We start from the raw sequence: 27,934 nt of genomic DNA on the forward strand, positions 1-27,934 counted from the left end.
TAGCTGGATAGGGCTCTCGGGCTGGGAAAGTACCTAAGCGTCAGGTGGGCAGCTGTGTCATCTTTGGCCAGTGAAGGGCCCGAACTATTGCAGGTCTTCGAGGGCAAAGGTATATAAACACTGCTGCAATTTCGAACAAACACAGAAAGAGGATTTCCTATTCCACAGGGACGGAAAGTGTCCTAAGGGAAGGTTGACACAGGGGCCGTTCTTTCCCACGACACAAAACCAAGCGGAGGCAGCGACGACCGAAGAAGGCCCGGCCTGCCCACAGGGATCTGACACCCGGGCCCACGTCACGCACCAGGCTCCGGAGCACCAGCCTCCGTAGCCCCCAACCCGCTGCGACCAAGACACTAAGCACCGCCCGTGTCTCCTCTCTCAGTTCGTCCGTGCCGCCGATCAGCGCAAGATGACTGCGATACCCTCACACCCCGCGTCCAGCCGCCACGCCCCCGCCGCGCACCCACCTCGGCGCCCCGCACCGCACCGCTCCCTTCAGCTCTCCGCTGGACCGCGCGAGCCTTTCTGCGCACGCGCGTAGGCGGCCCCGCCCCACAAGCACGCGCTTGCGGGCTGCCCACCCCGAGCGCCCCGCGTCTCGGCGCGGATGGCTCTGGGCATGCGCGCTTGCGCCCAGGCGGCGGCCAAGTCCGGAGCATGCGCTAGCCAAACAGTGGTTCCCGCGCTCAGGGGCAGGGGCTCGTCAAAAGAGGTGGGGACTCTAGCGCCTGGTGTTAGGCCAAGTCTTGGGCATCTGGAACCCCGATGGCTGCCCGTGGAAGTCGCCGTCTGACCCGGTTACATGTGGACCCAAACTACCCGTTCGTGATGTCCAGTCTTGAACATAGTGTAGGGCTCCTAGCTAGGGGCGGGACTTGTGCCAAGAAGCTTGGCGGCCAAGACTATTAGGAGATGCTTCAGGGAGTGACAACTGGACGGATCCAGAGATGGGGACAACAGGACAAGAAAGAGGTGGGAAACAGGCAGAGATGCAGCTGCGCATGGGGACACAAATACGCAACCGGCAGAGGCAGGCCAGAATGGACACGGGGACAAGATCCACGGTGTTGGACAGAGGCAGCCATCCTTACACCGGAGGAGCCCGCAGTATTTGCAGATCCCGGTTGGAGGCGGAGAAGTCACTGTCCTGGCTGTGCAGTTGGACCACGACCCCCACAGCGGTGTACAGGCGTCTATGGTGGCAACAGTGGCTTTGGGGAGTTCTGAGGACTCTAGTGTATCACAACATCGGAGAGCTGATGAATCACAGTGACCCGTGGGATGTGCTCAAACCCCAGAAGGATCCTAGCATCCCCTGGGAGTGGGGTGGTTTTCAACCTTTAAGATATATCAGGAGACCCCTTGTAGTAGGCAGCCAGGGTGATGAGATCAGGGTCCTCTGAGGGTGACTGTCCTAGGAGTCTCCAGGTAGCTCTTAGGGGCCTTCACACTCCTCCCTGTTGGAGGTGGGGTGTCGCCAAAGAAGTTAAAAGCGGGCATGGGGAGAAAGGGGGAAGTTAGATGGCGACGCACGTGACACTTCCAGCAGGCTAATGCACTGATGAACACGCCCAGTGATAAGAGCGGTGCCCGCCCAGCCCACGCCCGGCTCGCAGGTTCAAGCGGTCCCGCAGCGCCCCCGCCGCTCGCGCCTCTGCAACCTCCGCAGGCGCCGAGTCCAGGCATCCCTCCAAGGCAGCACGAGGCTTCCACGGGCAGCGCTAAGTCCGGGTCCCCGGCCCGCTGTGCTTCCAGCTGCAGCCCCGGGCCCGCCCCCCAGCAGCAAGTAACGCCGGCCGGGTAGGAGGCGCGGGCAACCGCAGGCGGCGTCTAGGGTTGGTACCCACAGCGCGTTGCTCCCGCGCCGAGCGCGCTCCTCGCCGCTGCGGAACACAGCAAGCACTGCTACCGGAAAGCGTGTCCACGCGCCGCGGGCCTCGCCGCGCGCACCCACTGACACCTGCACGGCTGGGGAGGAGAGTGTGAGAAAGCGATCGGGTCAGGCGGGGCAGGGCCGGAAGGGACTGTGTGGAGAAGCACAGAGTGCCCACCCGACTAAGGAAGGACATAAAGAGGCCACCCACTAGAGGGAGGTACATTGAAGACATAGCTGCTGAGTGGGCGGAGCCAGCATCAGTGGGAGACCCGAGGAGAGGATAAGGCTTGAATTTCAGCCAAGGGTCAAGGTTTTCAAAGGAGTTGGGGGCGAGATGGAAGGGCTGGGGTGAGGCAGCCTACCATAGTCCTTCTTGCAGAACTTCTTCAGGCTGATTCGGTAACTGCCACGCGCAGGTCTACAATGCGACTCACAGTCTAGGGGGAAAGAGTGGAGGCTAGCTGAGTCCCACTCCCCCACACTGGTCTACTTCAGCTACAGCCCCCTTCTCCAAGGTCATACCAGTCTGGGAGGCCGGTGTCCACTCACCCTGTGGCTCCACAGGACTGCTTTCTTCAGTGGGTCCAGGGACAGGAGTCTCTAAAGAGTGTGGGAGAATAGTCTATGATGGGGTGGCAGGGGTATCTGAAGGTCTCGGGGGACAGACAGACAACAGTAGCTAATTAATGTCTTTGGCTGAAGTGATTGAGACAGGGCAGGGTCACTCACTAACACAGGGCGCCACAGGAGAACGGCTCTGCTGGAAGCCTGGGGCACATCGGTTACAGGTGAGGCCAGTAACACCATCCTTACAGGGACACTGGCCTGTGGTTTGGTTACAGGTTTTGCCAGCAGCACCAACTGGATGGCAATCACAAGCTGAGGACAGAAACAAGGGGCTCGTTCAGAAGTGCATCAGGGTTCTGGGGAAGTAGAGCATGAAGGCATGCAGGTGGTAGGCTCACCTCTGCAAGCACGGCGGTCACTCAGGACACGGCCTGGGTCACGATAGAAGCCCTCCCGGCAGTAGTGGCAGTGTCGACCAGCAGTATTGTGCCGGCAATTGAGGCACACACCCCCACTGCGGCGGCCGGACAGTCGGTACAGCTCCATGTTGAAGCGGCATCTTCGGGCATGGCCGTTGCAGGAGCAAGCTGCAGGGAGGCATCAGTCAGGAGCAGCCCTGCCTGGTCAGAAGTCCCCAGGCTACCCTCCAAGGCCTCACCAAGGCAAGCGTGGGCTTCCTGCCCTGTAGCCCGCTGCCATGGCCTGTCGCAGTAGAAGGGCTTGCAGCGGCTACAATCAGGGCCCTCTGTACCATGCTGGCAGTCGCAGATCAGATGGCCATGGCTGTCCAACAGACACCTTGAGGCATGCCCATTGCACTTGCATCGACCTCCCACCTGGAGCTCAGTGGCTGAGTAGGAGTAAGGGACTGTGACCTCCCGGTCCCTGGTGTCCCCCAGTATGGCAGGCCTTGTGAGTAATATGCGAATATCTGTGGCAGTCACCCAATCTTGGAGCACGGGACTGTTGTCCAGATCCAGGCCCTGTGGGCTGCCATCCTGCACACTGAAGGCCAGAAGGCCTCCACCATCAGGCTGGACCTGGGGGGCTGGGAAGCAGAGGGCTTCTGGCCCTGGACCAGCAGGGCCATCAGCAGGAGCAGGCGGACGGCCGTAGTCCAGGCTACAGCTGGAGGAGAAGAAGCCCAGGGGGACCCAGCTGCGGCCATGGTCCTGCGACTTAAGCAGGGCCACGGAGGTTGGGGGAGCTGAGCAGAAGCGCAGGCTCACGAAGACCAGCTCAAAAGCCTTCCCCAGGGCCACCGTGAGGGTTACGTTGTAGGGTGCCCGTTGTAGCAAATCGGAGCGCCAACAGAGAGGACTTGCAGTGCCCGGAGCAGAGGTCAGGAGATCTGCAGTGTGTGCCCGCTGCGGGTCCGAAGAATCGCAGGCGCGATTGGCCGGCCTCCCGCACGTGCTGGACGCCAGCACCTCTCTGCCCAGAGCAGCATTCACTAGGCCCGGAATACAACAGCGGGGCTCACCCGCCTCATCATAGCAGGGGTCGGCGGTGGCCGGCAGCCCTGGGCTCAGTGCAGCGGTGAGCGTGCCCGCGGTCAGCAGCAGCCCCCAGGGCCAAGTGGGCATGGCCGTGGCCGCTGTGGGTCAACCGGCCAGCTTCCGCCCAACGATTGTGCCCTCGAGGAGAGAGCCTAGTCCGGGACTCTGCCTGCCGGGTCTGCAGTGCCAAAGTAGTAGAGCCCCTGGGCGGCCCCAGCACAGGCCCAGGAGTGGGAGCAGCCACGGGCACGCCCGGGGCCGAACACAGCAGCAGGGATGTTGGCTAGTCCTCCTGCTAGGCCTGGAGCGTTGACAGGCGTCGCCCCCGCTCCCGGTGCCTCCGCCCGCGGAGGCCCCACCCGCCGCCGGCCGCCAGCACTCACCCACGGAGGGCCAGGAGGAGCAGGTCTCCCGGCCTCCCGGGAAAGGCCCTGGGCGGGCGGGGCCTGGGGCTCCGGGGCTGCCGCCTCCTGGCTGCTGCAAGGGCGGAGGAGCTGTGCCAGAAGTGGGTGGGGGGCTCAGCAGGCGCGAGCCTGGTCCTAGCCGGGGGCGGAGCTGCTCGGGCCGGGAAGGAAGGAGGGGAGGGGGCCTTGTCCCGACAGCCAGAATCAGAAGCAGATTCAGACACAGGCTGGGCCAGCGCGGGAGGGGGCTGGGAGGCCCGAGAGCCGGGGGAGGGGCTGGAGAGCCAGGAATGCGCTGACGGGAGGGGGGGCAGCTCAGTCTTGCAGCCCGTAAGGGACCACCCAGCAGGGTCCTCGGCCTGAAGCCAGACTTTGGCTGCTCCTGGGGTGGTGCCACGTGCAGGGCTGGGGTCCGAGCCAGTCCTCCCAGAGGCCCATCATGCAGGCACAACCTTAGGTCTGAAGCTTGAAGACTTGGAAGCTACCCAGAGTAGGGGAACACAGTTGGGGCTGGCGTACTTGTAAGGTATCCCCAAGGTAGTAGTCTGTTCTAGCAGAAAGAACGCAGGTCTGATTTCAAATCCGAGCTGTTTGGATTTTTGGCTGTGTGGACTGAGTTTCTCAGTTTCCTCATCAACCAAAATGCCTACTTTGTGGAGTTGCTGGGAGGATTTGATGAGCCAAATAGATATCATCCTAAACTAGGGAACATCTGGCTTCTGCTAAGTGCTGAGATCACTGTTCCTCAGTGGAATCAGGCCAATCTCTTAACCTAAAGCATTCCTGGGTCTCGGTGAATAGTTGTCAATATGATGGCCCCGTTGTCCAGAAGGACTTGCAAGTTTGGAAACTGGGTAGGGAGGTACCGTCTATTTTATGGCCTCTTGAGATTCGGGGTCTGGACACCTGTTGAGGGCCCCTATGGGAAGGTAAGGAGTGGGGTTTGACACAGAGAAGGACTGGTCACAAATAAATCAGAGTCAGAATCCCTGAACCCATTAGTCTCTGTCCTAGTAGATTTGGATAGGGAAACAGGCCTGTGCACCATATGAGTTGCCAGGGCGCAAGTTGGAGATGAGCAGCAGCTATAGCTTCGAGGTTCTTGCCAAGTGGAACCAAAGACTCTTTTCTTACTGCCCTTGTCCTTGGCAGACCAGGCAGAGCTGGGTTGACTCCACGAAGAATGGGCAGGAATATTGTCCCATCTTTGGGGCTGTCCTGACACCCAAAGACCTACGTTCAGAAGGGAGGCTAACCACAGGCCAGTCTGCATATGGGGATGCTTGTGTACTCAGAGCTACCATCATGGACTGAGTGTTCCTGACAATAAAAAAGGAGAGAAACAGAACCACTCTGCTTTTCAGGAAAGGCATAGTAGAGCAAGGACGCTGGAACACTTGCAAAACAAACCAAGGTTGCAGCCAAGGCAGACACTAGAAGAAGCAGGATGACAGACAGGTTGATGGACACTTGGTTTGACCTGTAGAACGAAGTGCTGACCCTAGCACTTTCTCAGACCTGCTGTCCATACATTCAGGAATGGGTTCTGGAGGAACACATAGTCGAGAAGGACTACTGGTCTCTCTCTTCATCTGGACAGCCACAGAGACCTACCTTTCAGCTTCCTACAGTGAACCAGAATGTGTCCTTTAAACAAGGAGTCATGGGCTGAAGCTATGCTCTTCGGTAGATCAAGTTCAGAATTAGCCCTGTCCTACCACCTTCTAGACCAGTGGTTCTCAAGCTTCCAAATGCTGCGACCCTTTAATACAGATCCTCATGTTGTGGTGATTGCCCTCACTGTAAAATTATTTTCATTACTATTTCATAACTTTAATTTTGCTATGGTTATGAATTTCAGTGTAAATAATCTGTGTTTTCTGATGGTCTTAGGTGGCCTCTTAAAATGGGTCGAGACCCACGGGTTGATAACTACTGTTCTAGGTTCTTCTACACTCCTGCCCCGCCCCCCCCCATAGGGATGGGAGAAATGCTTGAGAAAAGACTCAGGGGAAACCCAGGCTGTCCTCTGAACTTCAAGACCCCTGCTCGAGTCCCCAGACTGTCAGCCAACTGTGGGGTAGCACAAGGGCAACAGCCTTTCACCCTGACAATGAAGTAAGCCTTGTCTCCAGCCCAAACTCCCTGTGAGTTATGGCTGCTGGGGTCTACAGAACATGTGATAGATTCTGATGCTGGTGGAAGCTGGTGTTGGACTCAGCTTTGATCAGGTCCAGGGGGATGGGGAGGGACAGGACAGGGGCTCAAATGGCATTGCATCATCAGCTCTTCAGGGAGGAGGCTGTGGGCTTCAGATATCTTCTATAGAATTGCTCTCTGCACATACTCTGTGGCCCCAGGGCTACTTTTGCAGATGGTGTGCTGGGCATTGGGATAGCTTTCTCCAGTCTCCAAGAGAGGCTTATAACTCTCTGTGGACCCAGCCACCTGTCCCAGCCCCTGACTGAGGCCTCTTAGGCCTCCCATCTTACTGGTCCCCACCCCCTCCAAGCACTTTCTGTAACAAAGAGGTTCCAGGTCCCTGCCTCACACCTGCAAATGCTCAAACTCTACACACTCACCCCAATTCAGTCACAGCAGCTGGCTTTGAGGGGACAGGGGATGATAGAGTTTGACAGTTTCAGGCCGCAGGGAGCTGCTGACCTCTCAAATAACCCCCTGCCCAGCCCAGGACCTACTGTCCCCTTCAGACACTTGCTCCCACTTGTTCTTGCCTTGTACAAATATTTATTGAGTGCCTATTATGCCTCCATGTGCCCAGACATGGTGAGGAAGGCAGGCAGCTTCACACTCCTTGCACCGCGCCACCCAGACGTTTTCGTGAACTCCCACCCTCCACATTGTCAGCCCAGCTCTGTCACAGCAATCAGCTCTCGGTGCTCAAAAGCACGGGTTGATGGAGGGAGGGTGTGAGGGTGAAGGGCAGAGAGCGCGGAGGAAGGGCAAAGGCTCATAGCCCTCTCCACTTCATGAAGGTTTGGAAATAAAGGTTAGGGAGGGGGTCTTCTGTGTCCCGCCTACACTGAAATGCAGCACCTTCCCCGCCCAGACCTCACTGGGCGGTGTCCCCGCACACAGGCTTAGGGTGCCCAGGCTCTCGCTGCTCCACAAACCCAGCCCTTCCACGCCGCCGTCGCCGAGTGCGCCAGCATAGAAAGGTGGCGGTCAGGAGTCCGAGGCCCGCGCCAAGAGCAGCCAGCGACATGCTCTGGGCTAGATCCAGGCAGGGCCCGCACAGCGAGAAGGTGATGCCCGTGCCAGCTGCACCAGCCAGCACCGCCAGGGCGCCGAAGGGCAGGACGCAGCGCGGCCAGGAGCCCCCTGCACCGCCGGTGGCCAAGAAAAGAGTGTGCAGAGCTCCAGGGGGGTCTGGGGACGCCAGGCCTGGCAGAGTGGGCTCAGGCAAGGGTTCTGGTGTTCTCATGTTTCCGACTAGGTGGCCGTGATCCGGGGTGGGAATGGGATTGGAGATGGTAAGAATGCCCACTACAGCCTTAGGTTACATCCTGGTCTGCCACGTCAAAGCCAATTGGTCCCTGACGTGGTGACGACACCAGGATGCCTCCACTGCCTCCTCCTGGCGTTGGCAAGAAATTGGGTGGGTGTGGGCGTGTGTAATATCTGAAGTGCTTCCCCTATTTTCATAGAATCCTTCACAAATACTCCACCCACTGTACCTCTCAGGGTTTGAGCACCTAGAACAATCAGTTGGATACTACCAAGGCCAGAATTGGCGGCAAGGTAGGATGGTCATGAAGTCAAAGGATTACTCAGCTTCCCAGAGGTTGGCCAGCAGCAGAGATGGACAGTGTACTTCCCTTCTTAGGATTTATGTCCAATGCGAGGCAGGACATTGAGACATAGGAACCAAGTGAACCAATCAGTGGACTAATTCTGGGTAGCCTGTTATGGAAAGGAGTCCTGGGGTGGGAAACGACAGATTGGCAGGGTTAAGGCCTCCTCTGGATCAGAACACTTGCACATAAGCTTTCCAGGTACCAGTGGAGTGACCAAAAAGGGATTGGTTAGTTAAATGGATGGTTCAAGTCAGTGGCATTCTCCTAGGGCTGGGTGCTAGTCTTACAGGGTAGAGCAGCCTCCTCTCTTGGCTCAAAGATACCTGGGTTCTGATCCAGGAGACACTTCTCGGTCCAATGAAGGCCATAGTTTTTCATGTTCTCCTGTCTCTCATTCCCTTGAAGCCATCAACCCACACTGTCTTGACTGATTTTGGTTGGCTGGACTGACCAAGCTGCTTAACCATTACCCAGTCCATACTAGTTACCTACAGACTTTCCCTGGCTTTCCACAGACTTGGTTTTACCTCTGTGCACACTTCCTATCAGGCCCCCTGTAGGGACAGTGATCCCTGTGACAGAGGCCATTTTTCCCTTGTGGAAGGTCCCTGTCCTCTCCCTAGTTTGGTGACACTGTGGCCAGCTCAAAGAAATTCTTGGGATGTGTTAAGTGCTCTTAAAATATACTTAAAATCAGCCAGGCAGTGGTGGAACAAGCCTTTAATCCCAGCACTCGGGAGGCAGAGGCAGGTGGATCTCTGTGAGTTCGAGACCAGCCTGGTCTACAAGAGCTAGTTCCAGGACAATCTCCAAAGCCACAGTGAAACCCTGCCTCGAAAAACCAAAATAAATAAATAAATAAATAATCAGGATCTTAATATATAGACCAGGCTGGCCTCAAACTCAGAGATATACCTGCCTCAGCTTCCTGAATACTGGGGTTAAATGCATAAGCCACAATGACCAGCTAAAAATAGTCTTAAAAACAAAACAAAACAAACACAGGTTTTTAGCCTGACTCCAGGCTTCTGTGTAACCTTTGGTGGCAGTACAGACCCTGGCTGTGGTAGGATCATGGACCCAGACACGGTCCTGGGCAGCAGCTGGGTCTGGATGTCATCATTGCCCCATGTGGCAGTAAAGGCCACTCAGATTGGCATGGCCCCAGTGACAGCATAGCCCTCAGGCACTTACAATGCCTCAGATCTTGGTCATCCATGTGGCCTTCAACAATAACAGGAGCCTTGGACAGCAACCTGTGACTCTGGTGTCCCAGGAACATGCTGCCACCAGAGCCATCCTGATCTGAGTGGCCCTTGCTTCCACCTGGAGCTAGCCCAAGCTGCTGCCAAGGCCATGTCTGGGCTGGTCGTCCTGCTGCAGTGGGGTCTGTGGCCCATGTTGCCTCAGGCGGCCATAGGAACCGTGTGATGGAATCAGAGGGCCAAGCTAAACCAGCCCTGCCCTTCCTTCACTAGATGCTATAGCAAGAGAGGTGTTCCCCCACATCTCAGGAGAGATGGTCCCACCCCTCACCATGGGAGGGTGAGAGCTGACCTTGCTGGCAAGGGTATAGGGGAGCTGACTCAGGCCTTTGCCTGATGGGTACAGCCCCAGTGGCCAAGACTAACCAGCTCAACTACCACCCAGGCCCACATCTGGACCTGGGGTTGGCCTATGCTAATATCTACCCTATCTATGTCTTGCTGGAGCTAGTGAAGGGACTGGTCCTGTGGAACAACCACCGGAGGATCTCCATGACTCGTGGAAGCATTGGGATATCTGAGAGGAGTTTCGGTGAGGATCAGTGTACCAGATGATGGTGTAGCAAAAACCGGAGGCCTTGAACTGGACCAGTCACTCATTGCAATGAACATTTGCAAGTAGAGCTGATGGGACAAAAGGGTATACTATGGGACACATCTCAGCTCTCAATGCCACCAGGATGGTGTTAGAGAGGTGGGAATGATGGAGGAATGAAAGGGTTTCTTTTTGATTTGTTGTTCTTTTTGTTTGATTTTTTTTTTTTAAATTGTTTGGGGGTTGCAATTCAGGGGGATTGGGAAATGAGTGGAATTATGTTGCATAATGTGAAAGTCCCAAAGATTCAATAAAGAAATCATGTTAAATTAAAAAAAAAAAAGTCTAGGGGCTGGAAAGATAGCTCAGGAGTTAAAAGCACTTGATACCCTGTACAAAGGGATCCAGGTTTGATCTCCAATATCCATGTGGCAGCCCATAACCAATTATAACTACAGTCCAGGGGATCTGAAGCCTTCTGGCCTTTGCAGGCATCAGATACACACAAGGTGCACATTTATACATACAGGCACCCACATATACATAAAATATATTTAAATTTATTATTTTACACATACATTGCCTGCATGTATGTATGTGCACCATATGTGTGCAGTATTTACTGTGGCCACTGGATCCCTTGGAACTGGAGTTACAGGCAGCTGTGAGCCATAATGTAGGTGCTCTTAACCACTGAGCTACCTCTCCAGCACCCAAAATAAAGAACTTTTTAAGACCTGGGGAACTGGGCTGGAGAGATGGCTCAGAGGTTAAGAGCACCGACTGCTCTTCCAGAGGTCCTGAGTTCAATTCCAGCAACCACATGGTGGCTCACAACCATCCGTAATGAGATTTGGTGCCCTCTTCTGGTGTGCAGATATACATGGAAGCAGAATGTTGTATACATAATAAATAAATCATAAAAATAATTAAAAATTAAAATAAAACCTGGGGAACTGAGGCTGGAAGTCCTTAAGAATCTTGCAGGAAGTCCCAAGCAAGAAATTCATGATGTAACCCCAAGTCCAGACTGTAGAGGCTAAGACCCTGACCCCTGCCCTTTCTTATCTTCCTAGGGAAGTGACAATCCCTTACAATAGTGGGTGAAGCCTGTGAGGTAACAATGCCACAAGTGGGGGTTCTCAATAGGAAGTAGTGACACCATAGGCTGCTACAAAACTGGTACCAGGTGACAGTGGGGGCGGAACTGGCTGAGTTGGCTGTGGGTAGAGTCAGGCCTGTTCTGATGTAGCTTATGGCTATCTGTGTTTGATAGGCTCAGAACAGCACTTGTGCACATGGGGAAGAGACTTCGGGGTCCCAGGGAGCACATGCTAATAGTTTCCCCATTCCTTATACAGAAGAGACAGTCATGTTTTTGAAAATTCTACTTGATATATTCTTCCCTTTATTTATTTTATTTAGGCAGGGTTTCAGGCTGGCCTTAGACTTAAGATCCTCTTGCCTCAGCCTCCCCAGTAGTGGGATTACAGGTGTGTACCAAGCCCCTCAATTGATAAAAGTCCTTAAAACCATAAAGAAACGAATATGAAAAGCTCCTTACCAAGCCCTACTTTGATATAATATAAATATACACACTTCCTGAAACAGCTCTAGTATCATACAAGTAGTTTGTGGACCTACAGTGAAAGAAAGTAGAGGTAGCTAAGAAGGGCTTCCCCAGGAAGGCAGAAAGCTGAGCCCTGATCAGAAGTCTGGTGGCTAAGCGGAGCCAAGGGAGCACCCTGACCGCCTCACTTTGACCACCCAGCTTTCCCAGTGAAGTTACAGGTATCTCTCTGCTCTTAGTGCCTCCAACAGGAAACTTTTCCTCAATCCCTGTTCATTATTCTCCACATGAGAGGAGGAGACTCTACCAGAGAAGCTTGTCTGCCCAGCCTTCTTAGTCAGTGGGGTCATCTCGAAGGACTGTGAGGAATTGCTCACCCCCTTCACAGAGCAGACTGTACGCAGCCCGACACAGCGCCAGCTGAGGTGACCCTCCTGCCTCCTGGGTGTTTATCAGAGGGAAGAGTTCAGCCATCAGAACCTGGGGAACAGTAAAGGGTCAAGGCCTCAGTGGACCCTATCCCGGGGAGCTAGCCCAGGGCTCCCCATGTGGGCAATCCTGGGACAAGCTTCCATTCTCCAGTCTTCCTTTCTGAGATTCTTTCTACGCATCCTGGGCAGGCAATGTACTGGAAAACGACCCAGATCACATTGGGCCCAGAGGCTCAGAGTCACAGCCTATCCCAGGTCCTTCTCTTGAGACTGATCCTCAGGGGCTCAAGTGCCAGCCTCAGTGAGGTCATTGGCTCCTTGGAACCCAGGTATACATCTCCTTGGAACCCAGGTATACATCACCACCTCCTGCTCTGGAAGTACCTTTTCTAGATGGATCTGCTGGTCTAGCATGGCCACTCGAAGCTTCAAGGTTGCCAAAGTCTGCAGCTCCTCGGTGCTAGAGTAGAGAAGGAGCTCAGGGCTCCAGGAAGTGTCCATCTCTCCTCCACCAAGTGATGAGGCCTGAGTGGGCTTCTCCACAAGGTGTAGTCCTGGCAATTGTTCTGTCACAGCTATGAGAACAACCCATTATAGTCTCATGGAGTGGCAGCCATTACCCTAGTCTACAGAGTGAGTTCCATGACAGCCTGGGCTACAGAGAGAAACCTTGTCTCAAGAAAAACAAAAACAACCAAAACAACAACAACAAAAAATCAAACAAAACAGAAAAAAAACAGAAAACAAAACAACCTAGTGTGTGGCAGGCTATGGTATGTTTGGTATGAGGGGTTTGCCTACCTCTGGTCCCTGGTTGGTGACTCTTTACTCCCAGGCAAGGCAGTTTAAAGTACCCTGACCCTAGTTTAGACCTTAGCACAGGCAGTGGTGGAGTAGAACCTCACCTGCTTGTAGCACCTGCACCCTGTGTAGACACTGTCCAACAATGGTCTGCAGTCCTTCTAGGATGAGTAGGCCTCGGTACTCCTGCATCCAGTCAGTGGGGGCTACAGGAGTTAAAGAGGGTAAGTGGAGTCCGTGATGGTCCCCAACCTCCCCGCCGCCCCTACCATCCATGCCTTCCACCCTCCACCCAAGTTCCAATCAGGATAACTGACCTGTTGAAAGCTCCTTCTGCATATGAAGTCTCAGCAGGGTACGGGCCTTCCTCAGGCTCTGGACGTGTGCCTCCACTTCTGCAGCACTGGGCCTGTGGCTAGATGATCCTGACTACATACTAGTCAGGGAAACTGTTCTGTGGCCAGAGACCCTATCCTCCCACCAAAGATGAGTTTGAAGAGATACCACTGCCATGCCACAATGGCCCTTTCCCAAACCCACCAGAGTTAGAGCTAGAAAACCCCAGTTCTTTTCAGCCAGAAGGATACAGCCATCTGGAGTTTGTGGAGGAACTCAGTTTTGGCAGCTCTGGTGACATCTGTGGAGTCACTGGCTTGTATAGAACTGAGCTGTGCCCACAGACTGGAACAGATACAAAGGCAGTCCCGGAGGAGAGACAAGGTTATTTTAACTAACAAGAGTGGACCTTAAGAGGTAGGGGAAGTGATGGACAGGGCCATATATCCCTGGGCAGGGTAGATCTGTGTCAGGCACAGTGCAAATACCGGCGAGGTGCCACCTTACCTGACCCTCACAGCACCAATATGAAACAGGGCCTATTACTGTCCTTCCAGAAGGAAGACAGTCCAGAAATTCGAGACCAGGTGTCATGCTCACCCCTTAAAATTAATTGTCATAGGCTGGAGAGATGAATGACTCAGTGGTTGGTTAAGAGCACTTGGTTCTCTATTATAGAGGACAAGAGTTTGCTTCCCAGCACTCACTTCAGGCAGCTCATAACTGTCTGTACTTTAGATCTAACACCCTCTCCTGGTAGTATACCCATAGAAACACACACACACACACACACACACACACACACACACACACACACACAAAGCTGGGCAGTAGTGACACACGCCTTTAATCCCAGCACTTGGGAGGCAGAGGCAGGTGGATCTCTGTGAGTTTAAGGCCAGTCTGATCTACAGAAGGAGTTCCAGGATAGCCAGGGCTACACAGAGAAACTGTCTTGAAAACCCAAAACGAACCAACCATGAGCGGTTGAACTGGGAACTGTAAAGCCACTGTGCCTGAGATGAACAGCTCAAATGAAGCAGATTCTCCACACACACAGGGACCTGATACAGCAAAAGCAGAGAGACCTGATGGTGGGTTTTGTTTGCAAGTCTCAACATTAGTGGTGTTTTCCCTGTCTCTCAGTGCCCACTCAGCCTCACCGAGAATTCTGGGAAGCTGCTTTCCTGAAGGCCACAGGTAGTTGCAGCAGGGTCCTGTCAGAGAGAAGCCAATGTTCAGAGCAGCCTATTCTCATTCTAGGCTGTCATTCTTACTCTTGGCTCAGAACCAATTAGGGTGAATCTCCTCAACCCCTCTCCTTAACAGTCTAATTGTCAGACAAACATCTTGAAAATGGCTTCTGGAGTAGCATGAGTAATGGCCCAGTCCAGAGAGAAGACAGGGCATCCCGCACCAAGAGCACATCCCAAGCCCTGCAGAGGCCATCTAAAGCCCAGGGTCTGTCAGGCTCCAGAATGACAAGCCTGATGCCATCCCAACCCGACCAGCTGTTCTACTCTGCCTGCTGCACTGCATGACCCTTAAGGGCGGTATAGCTCGATGCCCTGCTAAAATCTGAACAGATAGAGAAGGCAGTTTCTCCAGGGAAGTCTGGGACACTTACCCCTTCTCTTTTAGTGTGAAGAGTTCTGTGGAAGGAGGAACAGCTCCCGGGGCCATTTGTTGGCCCCTGAGGCCTGGTCCAGACCCGGTAACTTGGGCTTCTGTTCTCTCTTGGGTCCTATCTCCCCTTGACCGACGTCTGCACTCTGGATCTGCACTCCGGGAAGGTACTGTGGCCCGTTGTACACCCTTGGTGGATCTTGCACCTGATGCAAGGCTGCTAGCCTGGCTGGGAGCCTGGGAATGCGCAGGGGCAGTGGCACCAGAAGTGGCTGCATTAGATGCAGATGCCAGGCTGGGAGTTCTGTCTCTCTGTCGAGCCTTAGACACGACTTTCCTCACTCGTACAGCCTTCTCCAGTGCCTGGGTCAGAAGCTCCAGCTCTTTGAGGTCTTGAGCATTCGGTGTGCATGCTATGAAAGTCAAGTACCATGTAAAGTTCCTTTACATTGTCCCCCATGTCAACATGCCAGAGAAAAGCCAGGGGGCAGCACGCAGAAAAAGCAGTTGAGATTTACCTGGAGTTGCGGCCTCTTCCTTGGTTTCTGGCTCCGGAGCTGGGGTTCTGGCTGGTTCCCTGCAAGGACAGGGCAGCCATGGCATAGCCCAAACAGACCTTTCCCCTAAGCAGATTCTCAGCCCCAGACCCTGCAGGATAAGGGAGAGGGATAGCAATGGCAACCGGCCTCCTAAGTGGGCAGTTGACTTGGTCTCCCAGTCCCCGGGGCTCTGCATAAAGGGTCCGAGGAGAGCCTGGCCAGGAAGTCCCAAGGTCCGCGTACCAGACCTGCAGCAGCCTCCTGGAAACGCGCAGGCTCCGCTCCAACTGCCGCTGCCGATGAGCGCAGGCGTCCAGGGCGCCCTGCATCTCCGCCACTAGCCTGAGGACAAGCACCTATGAGAGCCTCGGAACCCCGCGCCCGCCCGCCCCATTCCCTCCGGCCGCACGAGACCCACCGGCGCGCGCAGTCCGTGGGTAGTAGGCAGTCTACTTTAGCTCCAAGCATTTTTGCCGCCACCACGGAGTCCGCACCTTCCGGGTAGAAATCCGCCCACTTCCGGCTAGGCTACCCAATCCTGAGCGAAGCGATCAAGACCTGCTGCTTAGTGCGAATCCACCAAATTAACCAGGCTCCGCCCTAATCCCGCCTCCGAGGCTCTGTTGGGCTCTGGATAACCACGCCAGGGTAGATAAGACTAGCTCGCTTCCGGTTTGGGTAACCAGATAATGCTCTTCTGGTAGGATATCCATGACTCTCTAATGTTTGGTTTTCTGTCTTAACCAGTTTTTGTCGCACATACATTGAAAGCAAAGGTTAAACTGGCTTGCTGACCCCAGGGTCACTTAGCAGTCAAGCATATGGAAGAAAGATGATGTTTTAGAAATGGGCCAGGGGAAAGGAAGCATGGGAATGAATTTCAGATAGGTGCCAGAACAGAGAGCAACGAAGCCCGGGAAGTCTGGAACATTTGACATCTAGATGGGTCGGCCAATCTGGCCTAAGTCATGGTAGGCTGCGAAAGGGTCAGATGAGTGACAGTTACTAGGAGGGGAGGCTGAGGCCCAGATATTGGTGGAGGTGGTTAGGAACAGCAGGTGGCAGACCATCCGTACAGCTAAGGCCCAGCAATGGTCTTTGCCCAGTCAGGTCAACTTTCAGTTAGTGTTTTTCTTTTCCAGTTTTTTGAGGCAGGGTTTCTCTGTGGCTTTGGAGCCTGCTCTGTAGACCAGGCTGGCCTCGAACTCACAGAGACCTGCCTGCCTCCTGAGAGTGCTGGGATTAAAGGTCACTACCGCCTGGCTCACTTAATGTTTCATAAACCTATTCAGTGCCGTCTACTCCATTAGTGCATTTCATTTGAAAGCTCGCTATGTACACTAGGCTGGTCTTGAAATTACAGAGATCTGCCTGTCTCCCAAATCTTGCTAATTTCTTTATATTCTCAAATATATATATATATATATATATATGAGATATATATATTATATCATATATATATATTTGAGAATATATATATCCTCAATTAAGGCAGAATCTATGTGAAGCAGGATCTCATGTAGCCTAAACTGGCCTTGAGTTTACTAGCTGAGGAAGACCTTGAACTCATGATCTTCCTGTCTTCACCTCACTTTTCTTTTTTTTAAACTAAACAACTTTTTATCAGCCAGGTAGTGGTGGTGAATGCCTTTAATCCCAGCATTTGGGAGGCAGAGGCAGAGGTGGGTGGATCTCTATGATTTCCAGGTCAGCCAGAGCTGTTACAGAGAAAGCCTGTTTTGAGAAACAAACACTTTTTATGTGTATGTGTACAGTCTGCACGCCTAGTGCCCATGGAGCCCAGAAGAGGGAATTGGATCTCCTGGAACTAGAGTCGTGGATAGTTAAGAGCCACCATGTGGGTGTGGGAATTTGAATCCAGGTCCTTCTGGAAGACCAGCAGATGCTCCTAATCAATGAGCCACCTGCCCAGTCCCCTTCTTCTATCTCTTAAGTGCTAAAATTGTAGAAGTATGCCTCTAGAAGTAGCTTTTAGATTTGTTTCTGAAGTTTAAAATGTGGTTGGTTGCTGGAAGAAGTGAGGTCAGGAATAGTGCCTGGAGTTAATAAAACGACTAATCCAAGAGGTAAGGCAACTATAGTTGCTTAGGTGTGAAGGTACAGGGAACAAAATGAAATTGTGAGCCCTGTATGTCAAGCAAAGGGTTAAGAGACTAGGTACAGGCATGGCTACTTCCAACTGGACTCTAGCAGCCCAGAAAACTTGACTTGTGTAGAGTAAGACCTCATAAAATCGGAAGTGGCCAGGAGTGTGCCCCTACAGGTTCATGGTAGTGAGTGGAGATTTTAAAAATCCTTAGATTGATTTTATGTGTGTGGTCAGTATGTATGTGTACAAATGTTGCTGCAGAGGTCAGATACCCTGGACTGGAATTTATGGTGGTTGTGAACCACCACGTGGGTGCTGGGAACCAAAACCAGGTCCTCTCCATGAGTAACAGGTGCTCTTAGAGAGAACCAACTCTGCAGCCCCAGTGAGCTGGGATTTTGACCAGGGTTATCATGGACAAGGTGGGAGGCAGTTATGGGAATGCAAATCGCTCATGTCATGAATCTCTTCACATTTAATCCTCACAACGTTGCTGTGAGGTAGGTATTACTGTCCCTTCTCACAGCTGAGGAAACATGCTCACACGTGCCCAGGTGAACACAATCGTGTAGGACTACAATCCAAGTGCTTGGGCTCTCCTTACACCAATGTGTACTAACCAGAGTGGTCAGAATTCTGTTAAAGGAGACAGAAGTTATACATGTCGGGTCAGTGTGTCTGCTCTGCCTTCAGCACTCCTCAGGTGGTAGGCCTGCTGCTTCAGACCCAAGGCCTTCCACACGAAGTAGACTCTCGAAGTCTCCGGCCAGCACAAAAGGGCTGGTAATCTGCTTTCTTCTTCCAGAGGAATCCAGCCATGAACCCGGTGAGTCTGGTGACCTGCTTTCTTCTGGTGGAATCCAGCGTTTTTGTTAATTTCATTATTACAAATGATTGTTTATGGCTATCCTCTACAAAGGTTCATTTTTCATAAGGAAAGAACACAAGAATAGAACCGAGAGGCTGCTATCAGTTTCCTTTTTCTGAGGCCAGACAGCCCAGCCCAGACTGACCTGGGGCTTCTGGTATGTCCCCACATACTTCTGGCAGCTGACATTGCCATGATGAGCCACCAAAGGCAACTAGATCTTTTTTCATTTGAAGCTCAGCAATGTTGGAAATCTGTTATCTTTTTATTTGATATCCTCTATTTCAAATGTTCCCCCCCTTTCATTAGAAGAAACCTAGAAATAAAGATGGGGGAATAATGGCCTAGAAGTTCAGTGCAGAAAGATGGCCACATGGATACAATGGGACACAGACAAACCACTCTGAGAGGACAGATTTTGAAAGTGAGCTCAAAGTGCCAGAGAGAGAGGAACCTTTAGCCTCAGCTTCAAGGTCCTCACAGCTGACTATGAGGCTGTAGGCAACACTGATGAGCAGGGACACAGGCTTCCTAGGTTGAAGGGGGCAGTGATGTGTTCAGATGAGACTTCCCTACTGACCTAAAACAAGACATGCAGCAGGGGGTTAACTGTGTTAGGCACTAGTATTCCAAGGAAGCTGTCAGCTCCTGGCCTGTGACTGTGAATGCCAACACAGAGGCTCATGCTCCCAGAGCCAGCAGGACACAGAAGGGTAGAGATGGGTTCCACGGGTGTGGCATGACTGCTGTGAGGCTGTTGACCACAAGAGGCTGAGCCTTTCACTGATGTTCTAGGGGCTCACACTGAACTCCCCTTCTGGGGTCTATATAGCACCTGCCTGCAATGTCCTAGAGAAACAGCAGACCTCCCCAGTAAACAGTAAACATTTCACCATGGCCAACACTAACGTACTCAGAGCTTCAGGAAGCCTAAGTTCGTGTCCTCGTCACTGTGCACTGACAGGTTTTGGCGCTTTACCCGTTGCTGGTGAACACCGCTCTCTGGGGGATTTGGAGGGCGACACTGTAAACATGACTTCTTGGCCTGATGGTGGCAAGGCTTTGTGTTTGAGTAGCTGCCCACAGACAGCACTGAGGTAGATCGGGGAGAGCCCCTCATGCCACCATCCAGGGAGCTTATGGGACTCAAGCTGCTGACGGAAGAGTATCCAGAGGTCGTGATGTCCTTGCCCAGATCTCCCCTGTTGCAGAGAAGGGGCCTGAGAGCTGGGGTTGGATGTGCCGCTTGGTGGCCCTTGTCCTCTGGCCAGGCCTCCTCATCACTGGACTCTTGGCAGCAGTGCTGTTCTGGGTTCATGTAGACCACAGTGACATCAAGGAGTCCACTGGGAGCTGTGACTGAAAAATTTGGGGGGAGGGTCTTTATGATACAGCTCAAGTTATCAGAAGTGACCCTACACCTGCTCAGGACTGGGTGGCCCCGGCTATTACTTAGGTGAGAGCCATGAGTGACCTTGCTTCTCTCAAGCTGGGAGGATTGCCCCAACAACGCTAAGTGCAGCAGAAGGTGGCTGGTCACCTAAATGGCTTACTCTGCGCAGTCACAAAAGCAAGCAATTGGAAAAGCAGCCGAAACGTGTCTAAGTCAGTCCTCCTGGCCAGAAAACGAGGGACAGAATCTCCTGCAGTTTACACGCACACACATGGCAAGTGTTCTATAAACCAGAACTCCAGACGGGTTTGTTTAAGTAAGGCCCTTCAACCAGAAATGACCCAGCCAGAGATGGTTACAGGCTTAGACTACATCCTCTCCCTCTGTGGGGTGGTAAAAACCCTTAACCCCAGGGTGTGATGTTCATATGCTTCTCTCCTCAGCACAATGCCAGGTGGCCCTCAGATCACATGCCATCTGCACAATCCATCCCTCCATCACCACTCACCGTCACCCTCCTTCTCTCCTTCACTCTCCTGGTCTCCTTCATAGCCAGAGCAGCAGTCCAGGCTCCAATCCAGCAGGCTGCCCAGCAGTGTCTCCTCCTGGCTAGACAGCTCTGCTGTGGGCGTGGTGACAAAGCTGCCCCTGTCCTCTTGAAGGCTGTTCTCCCGCTTCCTGCAAAGTAAGGAGAGTCCAGGAAGATCTGGTCAGAAGTGGCAGCATCTATGGAGCCAACCTGATCCTTCTCATCTGCCTTAGTGCCTATATGCCCCTTGTCCTCACCTTGTGTTCTGGAAAACACCCATGAAGCTAGAGTAGGTCTGAGCCCTCCAGGGCAGGGAATTAATTGGATGAAGAACTGGGCAAGAACTAGGCCCCAGTCTAGGAGTGAATTCTGGCTTATTTTGGTCAGCCTGGGGCCCAAGGCCTCTCTGGTAACTGGACAGAAGACCCTACCACTCTGGAGGGTACTAGATGCACCAAATAGGGGCAATGCTGGGCCTGTCTGCACAGAGCAGTCTGTCTTTAGAGGAGCCAGTGACTCACCCCTGGAAGGTACAGGTGTCTGCCTAAGATTTCCCCAAGGGTAACTGTTCCTGGATAGAGAAGAGTCCCTAATGCAGAATAAAATGTACACAGTGGCCCTCTCAGGAGGACCCATGTCTCCCTCATTCCACATGGAGGGAGATGCTGTGGTGTTTCTTTTGTGCCAAGCTTGAAAGGAGGTCAACCCCTGACATTGCTGTCTTCTCAGCTCCCAAGAGGCTAGAGTCTGAAGCCAGGGTCTCCTCGCACCACAGAACACTCATGGCTCAGATGATACCATCCAGGAGCACAGGAGCACACAGGGTGCTGAAGAGTCACAAAGACAGGGCAGAGGGAACCTGCCCCCTGGGCTTTTCAGGATTAACAAACAGTTCAGTGGGTGAGGTAGAGTTATTCTAGGAGGTGTAGTCACTTGCCAGTGTGTGTGATGGGGATAGATAGTATACATAGCAAAGGGAGGAGACAAGGGGGTGGCAACAAAGACATTATTCAGATTAAACCCAGCTCCCAGTGTGCCATATAATGGAGCAGCAGAGACAAGGTGAATGATGGTGTAGACGAGGAAAGAACCTGAACAGGATCTACCGTGTGCAGGACCATCTTCCCTCACAGGGAGCAGGCACAAAACAAGACAGTGACTTCTGAAACCCCTGGGTTAAACTTGGGATCTGCTGTTCCTTGGCACAAACTTAGGACACGTATAAAAATGATTGCAATGTCAAGGAGGAAACTCAGAAGACCTGACACACAAGAGAGCATGCCATGGTATGACTGCAGATGGACGGTACAGACTTACCGTTTGTTTCTCCTCCCAGACGGTGAGCTGAGGAAGGTGTGGATTTCCCCTGTGCTCGGGAAAGATGAGGGCTCTGGGCTCTCCTGTTTCACTCCTAGTGCAGTGCACAATTCTGCATAGCTCAGCACCTACAAGGAGGCCAGAGTGAAGAACCCCAAACCTACTCAGGGAATTCCACCAGGAGCCTAAGAGGCAAAGGAGAACATACCTCTTCCTGGCTGATCTCGTCATAGCACTTATCCTCAAAGCGCTGCTTCACAGCGGTCAGAGACACTTGTCTGTAGTCCTTGGGTGCATCATCATGGAAACTGCAAACAGACAGAGGTTGATATATGAACCTCACTAGTCTCACTCTACCACCTGAGAGGACAGCAAGCTTTCAGGACCAGCAATCCCATTGACGAGGACACACCACAGTGAAGACTGGCAGCTCCTTGGCTAGTTTCCCAAGAGAAAGAGAAACAAGTACCCAAAGAACTTGCACAAGAATGTTTATTGCAGTCAGAGGTAGAAACAACTCACATGGTCAGACAGACAGAGGTCTATTCAAACAGTGACACTCACTCAAGCACTGACACAAAAGGCAGTATGAACCTGAAACAGGATGCTCAGTGGGAGAAGCCAGACTCACAAAGTGGCATATTCATGAGACTACCTCACATGCAATGTCTAGAATGGGCAAAGCCACACATGGAGAACAATGAATGGATGCTGGGGTCAAAGAAGTTGGGAAATAGTAAGTGATGGCTGAAGAGTGGGGTTTCTTTTCTTTCTTTTTTGTTTTGTCTTTCGAGGCAGGGTTCTCTGTGTAGCCCTGGCTGTCCTTCAGAAATCCACCTGCTTCTGCCTCCCCAGTGCTGGGATTAAAGACATGCACTACCACCCAGCTGAAGTGGGGAATTCTTTTGAGGGTTAGTAAAAATGTTCTAAAATGGGTTGTACAATTCTGAATATACTAAAAGCCTTTTTTTTTTAAAGATTTTATTTATGTATTTATTTTGTATACAACATTCTGCTTTCACGCATATCTGCACACCAGAAGAGGGCACCAGATCTCATAATGGATGGTTGTGACCCACCATGTGGTTGCTGGGAATTGAACTCAGGACCTCTGGGAGAGCAGTCAGTGCTCTTAACCTCTGAGCCATCTCTCCAGCCCAAAGCCTTTTAAGTTACACAACTTTTAAAAACTTGCCCCAGCACTCAGGAGGCAGAAGCAAATGTATCTTTGTGAATTTTGAGGCCAGCCTGGTCTACAGAGCTAGTTCCAGGATAGCCAGAACTACACAGAGAAACCCTGTCTAGAAAAACCAACCAACCAACCAACCAAACAAACAAAAAACTTAGTTTATAAATAAATGCCTCCAACTTAACTGGTTTAAAAACAACAGCAAAATAACTGGAGATACATGTTAGCATACACAAACACCCTTTTGTATTTTTGTTTTGTTGCTAAAGACTGTTTATTTGAAGAAAAACAACTTCTAGTTGCCAGCCTCAGATAACAACCAGTACAAGAAAAGGTGGAGGGCAGAGACACCGACTGTTACAGTTATCCTGTTTCCTCAGCCACCAACTACATGGTCTGGGCACCACAGGAAAAAACAATGTAGGCAAAAGCATAATACTGACAGGTCCCAATCAGTGGAGCCTAGTGGAGAGGCAGGACAAAGGATGCGCTGGTCAGAGGCATTGTGGGTTATTCCAGAGGGCTCTGACTTCACCCCGGAAGCCAAGAGCGATGCTCTGGGCTGAGGCAAAAACATGCTATATATATAAGGGGGCAGTCCAAGCCATGAAGGCCAGCTCTCAAGGCATGTGAATATATGTAAGGAAAGGACAGGCACTGGAGCCAGAAACCACTAGGTTGTATAGATGACGGAGAAGCAGTCAATACTACCAACAGAAGGTACACTCAGCCAGAGCAGAGGACAGCAGCTCAGACATACAAGCAAGGTAGTCTGGACCCCAACCTGAAATGTGGATGTGCTTCCTTCAGGGGACCCTGGCCTCACCCAGGTACCGTTTTAAATCCCTACCCGTTCTCCCCACCCTGTTTCTTTAAAATGACTGATTTATTCTTATATGTAAGGGTGTTTCGCCTGCATTGTGACACATGTATAATTGGTGCCCATGGAGGCCAGAAGACAGCCTGGGAAATAAGATACAGATGGTTGTGAGCCTCCAAGTGGGTGCTAAGAACTGAACCCAGGTCCTTCGGAAGAGCACTGAATGCTCTTAACCACTGAGCCATCTCTCCAGCTCCACCTACTGCCCACTCCCATCTTTCTATAGACTCGTCACTACCTGAAAACCCTGTACAGACTGTGTTATTCTGTTCTGGTCTTTTTCCTTCTTTCTTTTTTTAACGTGACACAATATATTCTGGTCATGGTTTCCCCTCCCCCATCTTCTCCCCAACTAGCAAGCTACCCAACTCTTAGCCTTCTTATTCTCTCTTTAGAAAACAAACAGGCATGTTAAAAAAACAAAACAAAAACCAAACAAGCAAACCAGAGTAAAAAACAAACAAAAAAAACTTTAAAACACACACACACACACACACACACACACACACACACACACACACCCATAAAAACACAAAATCAAAAACCATGATAAAAGACCAGTTGGGCAGTGGTTGTGCACGCCTTCAATCCCAGCACTCAGGAGGCAGAGGCAGGCAGATCTCTGTGAGTTCGAGGCCAGCCTGGTCTCCAGAGCAAGTGACAGGATAGGCTCCAAAGCTACACAGAGAAACCCTGTCTCGAAAAACTAAAAACACACAACAACAAAAGACCAGTAAGACAAAAAAAAAAAAAAAAAACACCAATCAATCAATCAATACCTGACAAAACCAAAACAAAAGAAAACATGAAGTTCATTTTGTGTTGGCATCTACTGCTGGGCACGGGGCCTAAGCTTAATGTGGTTTGCATACACTGTGAGATTCCATTACAGTAAACTCTTTTTTCCTAACTACCCAGAAAAGGTCCCGTGAGGTGAACAAACGGCCCGGACAGAGTGGCAGTGACGGTGGGAGGCTGCGGAGATGAACGGTGGGTGCAGACAGGCACAGGCAAGGACTGTTGGGGTCATTCCTTGTCTGCTGGCTTCCTCTTCCTCAAGAATGCAGATTCTATGTGAATATAGAAATAAGTCCAGACCCAGGCTTTTAAAACCCCAACCTGGGGCTGACAAGACAGCTCAGTGGGTAGCTACAGGAGCCCAAAGAGCTGAGTCCAGTTCACCCACAAACAGGTGGAAAGAAAGAACTGACTGTAGGGCCTGGAGAGATGGTTCAGAGGTTAAGAACACTAGCTGCTCTTCCAGAGATCCTGAGTTCAATTCCCAACAATCACATGCAGGCTCACAACTATCTGTAATGAGATCGGTGCCCTCTTCTGGCCTGCAGGGATACATGCATGCAGAACACTGTATACATTAATAAATAAATAAATGTTAAAAAGAACTGACTGTACAAAGTTGTGCTGAGACTTCCACATGCACACGGTGGCACATGTGATCACACATCCTATAACAAATACAACAATAGTTGGAACTCTGACAAGCAGCTCAGGTTGACCAACAACCCTGCAACTGAGCTCTCTCCATCCAGGAGAGACTGCAAGTGTAGACTTGGACTCACCACTTTTTATGAAGGCTCAAGACGCAGGGCGTGAGGTCGTTGTAAGAGAACCCAGTGATGTCCCACAGATGAGTGGTCCAGGGCTGTACTGGGGAAGAAAGAAGGCCGGAAATGTGACAGTGCCCTCAATTTCTACAACTCTGTTAGTTTGATATCATATTCCCTGACTCAGGCTTTTAGTTTCTTCAAAATACCCTTAAGTAAGATGGCTCAGTGGGCAAAGGCACTTGTCACCAAGCCTAATGACCTAGAATAGATTCCTAGAAGCCAGGCACATGGTAGAAGGAGAAAACTAACTCATTCATACTCTGATGGCCACAATCACACCATGGCATTGTGTGTGCACACATTTGCACATATAAGTTAAATATAAATGTGAAAAACAAAAGAAAACAACTAAACTAAAACATCCTTGAAAAGCTCCATATAAGGTCCACACACTGCTGAAAAACTATATGCTGCTTCAGCAGAAAGCACCTCATTCCCCCTCCCCACAACTGTTTTGGGGCCATTCTGCTGCTCTTTTTTTCTCCGGGATGGATGAGGAAGTATTTATTTCTGCCCTTCCAACCTCTCCTGTCAGAGGACTTTCCCAGGCACCAGGAAACTGTTCCCCCACACCCCAGGAGGGCTTCTTCTTACTCTGTCCATGCATCAGTCTGGCCAGGAGCAGGGCTGCTGAGGCCAGGCGGGCTGGAGCGTAGATGGACAGGCTGGTGTGCAGCAGGGAGAGCTCACAGAGAAAGCTGCACAGGTGTTGGGTTCTGGATGCAACAGGGACCAGTGTCAGCAGGACCTCTTTATAATCAACCACCGTAGGGACCTAGACAGAAGAGGGAAGTTGATACCATGACTCATCCGTTAGTGTCACACTGAGGCACAGCCGGATGGGTCTGGTGTCTAGATGTTCAAGCTGAAGCCCGAGCTCAGGGTTTCAGTGCACATCATGACGCACTGCGGCCATGGCTTCTATGTGTTCTCTCCATAGCTGATGGCAGCAGCTCTCCCACCCCACTCCCTGTGACCTCAAACAGGAAGCTTATTTTGTTCAAAGGAAAAGCCAAAGCCCTACTTACTCGAATCTTCCCTTCCAGTGCAGAGACGATCTCTCCCATCATTCGTACCAAGTCCTCGTACTTGTATGTGTTGTCTGTGAGCCACACAGCCTCTCTAATGGTCAGAATCTCTTTGCTGATGAACCTGGAATGTGGAGATGGGGGTCTCAGCTCTGAGGGGCTACATCTCAGGAAGCCTCTGGGAGGCTGCACATGGCTTCAGCTGCCTTTGACTAAGCGTCAGAGGTGCCACAAAGAGGGAGCAAACACACAAACCACGCAGGAAAGGCATGGCTGCAGAGCAGGTATAAACATCCACGAAACTGTCAGGTCCCAAAGAGACCTGCAACAAGTCTCCCTGAGTACCTATGGTTCCTCCCAGCACTTCTCGCCCCATCCCCTACCCTGAAGGCTTAGATTCCCTCCCCCCACCTTCTGATCCTTACACAACTCAAGACCCTTTAGCTACACACCCTCTTTGTGTTCTCCCTCTCTCTCTATTCTGTTTCCGGGCCACTCTTGATCTCTCCTTTACTCTCATGGCCTGGTTTATTCTGCTGGCCGTGTTCACCCTGGACTCTTCCAGATGCCTCTGGCTGTCCTCTCCCTCATAGCTAAAATAAAGCCCTTCTCAACCATACTCAGGAGTGGTTATATTCCCATCTTCATTCAAAAAGGACCTATGAGTGACACTATAATTCTCTAATTCTGCTTACAACCTTATGGACGAGAGCCTTTTTTGTTTTTGTTTGGTCAAGCTGTAGTTCAAACCCAGACACTAAATGACCACTTGAACTCTGACAGCTCCTGATCTTATGACAGTATCTTGAGTATAAACAATGCAAATGCAAAAGTAGGTGAGCTACTGGGAGCAGGAATTGGAAGCAAAGGGCCTAGAGGTTGTTTGAAGGTCTACACACAGCTCAGTGTTTGGCCACAGAAATCCTGACTGTCCCTGAAGCAAGTGGGCACCCTGTTCTCTACTGGGCACAGGTGGTAACTAGAAGGAACACTCTGCTCCAGTGGTCCCACAAGCACCTCCCCAGCAAATGTGGACTGTTGCTCAATCTTGGCACTCTGCAGTATGAATCATTGCCATTTGGCCTAACAGAGGGGTCAGGAGGCAGAAGGCCACAGACACTAAAAAGAGGGATGTAAATGGGCTGATAAGAGCCCTGCGCTGGGCCCTGAGGCGATCAATGACAAGCAGAGGCAACAGAGGCTCTGAGAGCAAAGCCAGGGCACCTCAGCCTGCTGCGGGTGGGGGTGGGGGTTAGACCAAGGCTTCACATGTTCCAGATCCAACTGCCCTAACTCCCAAGTGCTGGGGTTAAAGGTGTGTACCATCATGCCCAGTCTTCAGCTTGAAACATTTTTTTAAAAAGATTTATTATATATACAGTGTTCTGCTGCATGTATGCTTGCAGGCCACAAGAGTGCACCAGATCTCAATTTGGATGGTTGTGAGCCACCATGTGGTTGCTGGAAATTAAACTCTTAACCTCTGAGCCATCTTTGCAGCTCCCCCCACCCCATTTAAAACATTTTAAAGCGGTAATTTTTCTGCTGTTTATGGTCCTAGGGCTCTGAAGATGTAACTATGCTGTTAGGTACATGTAGATGGCAGCCCCACCATTTGGTGACTTATCAGAAGACCTGGGGCGTGAGATTTAGGTCAAAGAGCCTATATGAAAAAGGCTTGGGGTATGGCAGGGTCAGCTTGCTATCCCTGAAGTCTATGAG

General features: G+C 51.7%; 3 protein-coding genes across 3 annotated transcripts in view; all 3 read right to left on the reverse strand.

Annotated features, from left to right (window-relative positions):
- Nucleotides 1-709: 709 nt before the first annotated feature.
- On the reverse strand, nt 710-4,127 carry Ntn3 (netrin 3). The gene is made up of 6 exons (XM_027424901.2): nt 3,105-4,127; nt 2,845-3,033; nt 2,609-2,758; nt 2,429-2,479; nt 2,242-2,316; nt 710-1,971 (listed from the first exon to the last, which is right to left on the reverse strand). Exons 1-6 carry the CDS (start codon nt 4,030-4,032, stop codon nt 1,622-1,624), a joined length of 1,743 nt encoding a protein of 580 aa, XP_027280702.1. The 5' UTR covers nt 4,033-4,127; the 3' UTR covers nt 710-1,621.
- Nucleotides 4,128-11,352: 7,225 nt separating this feature from the next.
- On the reverse strand, nt 11,353-15,843 carry Tedc2 (tubulin epsilon and delta complex 2). The gene is made up of 10 exons (XM_027424904.2): nt 15,689-15,843; nt 15,514-15,612; nt 15,250-15,308; nt 14,733-15,144; nt 14,269-14,322; nt 13,357-13,450; nt 13,087-13,198; nt 12,874-12,975; nt 12,353-12,543; nt 11,353-12,017 (listed from the first exon to the last, which is right to left on the reverse strand). Exons 1-10 carry the CDS (start codon nt 15,736-15,738, stop codon nt 11,871-11,873), a joined length of 1,320 nt encoding a protein of 439 aa, XP_027280705.1. The 5' UTR covers nt 15,739-15,843; the 3' UTR covers nt 11,353-11,870.
- A 1,989-nt stretch (nt 15,844-17,832) lies between these two features.
- The window catches only part of Ccnf (cyclin F), a 28,278-nt gene continuing 18,176 nt past the window's right edge, over nt 17,833-27,934 (reverse strand). Inside the window, exons 11-17 of the mRNA XM_027424905.2 lie at nt 26,213-26,336; nt 25,779-25,959; nt 25,137-25,224; nt 21,696-21,795; nt 21,488-21,615; nt 20,150-20,319; nt 17,833-19,607 (exon numbers count right to left, since the gene is read on the reverse strand). Coding sequence (XP_027280706.1) covers nt 19,162-19,607; nt 20,150-20,319; nt 21,488-21,615; nt 21,696-21,795; nt 25,137-25,224; nt 25,779-25,959; nt 26,213-26,336 — 1,237 coding nt within the window. The 3' untranslated portion in view covers nt 17,833-19,161. The remainder of the gene's footprint in view (nt 19,608-20,149; nt 20,320-21,487; nt 21,616-21,695; nt 21,796-25,136; nt 25,225-25,778; nt 25,960-26,212; nt 26,337-27,934) is intronic.

This window comes from Cricetulus griseus, chromosome 7, assembly GCF_003668045.3.
Source record: "Cricetulus griseus strain 17A/GY chromosome 7, alternate assembly CriGri-PICRH-1.0, whole genome shotgun sequence".
NCBI classification, from domain to species: Eukaryota; Metazoa; Chordata; class Mammalia; order Rodentia; family Cricetidae; genus Cricetulus; species Cricetulus griseus.

Excerpts from the sequence above, each read along its gene's own strand:
- Tedc2 (XM_027424904.2), bottom strand. The coding sequence starts at position 15,738 with ATGCTTGGAGCTAAAGTAGACTGCCTACTACCCACGGACTGCGCGCGC. Across the intron at positions 15,145-15,249 it reads GGAAGAGGCCGCAACTCCAG|CATGCACACCGAATGCTCAA; the intron begins GTAAATCTCAAC and ends TGACTTTCATAG. Across the intron at positions 12,544-12,873 it reads GGTGCAGGTGCTACAAGCAG|CTGTGACAGAACAATTGCCA; the intron begins GTGAGGTTCTAC and ends TTGTTCTCATAG.
- Ntn3 (XM_027424901.2), bottom strand. The coding sequence starts at position 4,032 with ATGCCCACTTGGCCCTGGGGGCTGCTGCTGACCGCGGGCACGCTCACC. Across the intron at positions 2,759-2,844 it reads TGACCGCCGTGCTTGCAGAG|CTTGTGATTGCCATCCAGTT; the intron begins GTGAGCCTACCA and ends TTCTGTCCTCAG. Across the intron at positions 2,317-2,428 it reads CAGTCCTGTGGAGCCACAGG|ACTGTGAGTCGCATTGTAGA; the intron begins GTGAGTGGACAC and ends CTTTCCCCCTAG.